Here is a 1,634-nt window from a genome sequence, read left to right as displayed (position 1 = left end):
ATATATATATATATATAACACTATATAATCAAAAAATTTTTTATGATAACTATCCTAGTAAATAAACTATCAGCAATACAAATTGGTATCAATTGTATTTGTATTAAGTGTGTTTTGTTGATAGGACTTTATGTAATTTGACATAATCAACAGAGTGACAGCAGAAACTGAGCGAACCTATTGAATCCAGAAATTGTATGAAATCTATAGCCCTTCTTAAATTCAGTCGTAGTTCAAATTTTACAGAAAATGTAGCACTTTACAAAATCTGTTTTCGACAGATTCGATTGTATAGATATAATTTCTTTTACGAGGGGATTATTAATCATTACTTACCATGGCTGGAAAAAACCAGAAGAATAGATTAGAATTGAACGTTTTATTAACTGTGAGATAACCCGAGTAACTGCTAATATCGCCCATCTCTTTGTGTTGGACGAGAGCCTTTGCTCGCGCCTCCTCAATTTTTCCATTTTCTATTAAAGGCGTCAGGAAAAGCGGCGCACCAACATCCTCCTCATCGGTGAGTTGAAACTGCTTCAATTTGGGATATACATTCAAATATCCACTTATACTTTCGTGCGGTAATATGAGCAATAATGTGCTCAAAGTTAGCATAAGAACGCTGTACATATTGTTAGTTCAATGTTACAATCGATACTGCCTGATATTGCCTTACTATACTGGATACTGAATTAACTGAACTCAATAAATGTATCTAATTGTAGCTTGTCATGTTAATTATTGCTGTACCGATACAATTACTTTGTTTTTATCAATGACGTGACAAATATACAATAGGTTATAACACGTGACCATGTTATTATGGAGTGCGTTCCAAAACTTAACTCTGTCAACCCAATATCATTTTATCTTTGTTCACGAATGCTAAACAAGGATAAAGGATAATTAACAGAGTTGAATTTTAGAACGTATTCAAACACCTTTAAAAGTATCTTTGCATGGGACTTGGGAGCATTGAACCGAAGTTATAACATCGATGTTATGAAACTGGCCAATCACACTTACTCCCTTCTTTAGAAGAATAGCTACGATTGGCTAGATTCATAACATCGATAACTCAGTATAAATCGGGCCGTCATACAGAATGCACCTGTAATACATTTTGTACTGATTATATAGGTAAATAGTATTATTCAGACTTAAGTATTATTTAATTGTAAGAGATTCGTTGCTTCATATAAATGATTTAAATGACAATGGTCGAAATGAGATAGCAAAATAATATAACATAAGGCTAACTATAAGCCTGTTCTTTTTAATTAAACTTTTGCACTAGTTCAGTTTTTTCCTTTCCTCTTCAGGAGAAAGATGAACTGATGCAAAAGTAAAGAACAGGCCTACAGTTTTGTACACAAGTGATGATGTTTTATACAGCAAAAGAGAAACAACGTTTTTAACTAATCAATATAATGTTTTATTGGAAATAATACTATGTATATAGAAGATGATTGGGTGATTCGCTTGTTACTTATATGCAGATCACACGTCACTAGTGACCAGAGTGTAAAACTGTAGCGCGGCATTTGCCGCTTGTTATACTATCAGCTGATCAACTTAACTATACCAAGGCAATTGAAAGCGATACATTCCCTTCGCATTTGAATCTGTTT

The 1,634-nt window shown here is 33.0% G+C and overlaps 1 protein-coding gene across 1 annotated transcript in view; it reads right to left on the bottom strand.

The window, feature by feature from the left end:
- The window catches only part of LOC108751033 (venom serine carboxypeptidase), a 2,383-nt gene extending 1,570 nt beyond the window's left edge, over positions 1 to 813 (bottom strand). The window contains exon 1 of the mRNA XM_018490963.1: positions 337 to 813. Within this exon, the coding sequence (XP_018346465.1) occupies positions 337 to 633 (297 nt within the window). The 5' untranslated portion in view covers positions 634 to 813. The remainder of the gene's footprint in view (positions 1 to 336) is intronic.
- Positions 814 to 1,634: the final 821 nt, after the last annotated feature.

The sequence above is a fragment of the Trachymyrmex septentrionalis genome, unplaced genomic scaffold (assembly GCF_001594115.1).
Source record: "Trachymyrmex septentrionalis isolate Tsep2-gDNA-1 unplaced genomic scaffold, Tsep1.0 scaffold40, whole genome shotgun sequence".
Lineage (NCBI taxonomy): Eukaryota > Metazoa > Arthropoda > Insecta > Hymenoptera > Formicidae > Trachymyrmex > Trachymyrmex septentrionalis.
Note: the sequence above shows the minus strand (reverse complement) of the source record. Positions and strands in the feature narration are given on the sequence as shown.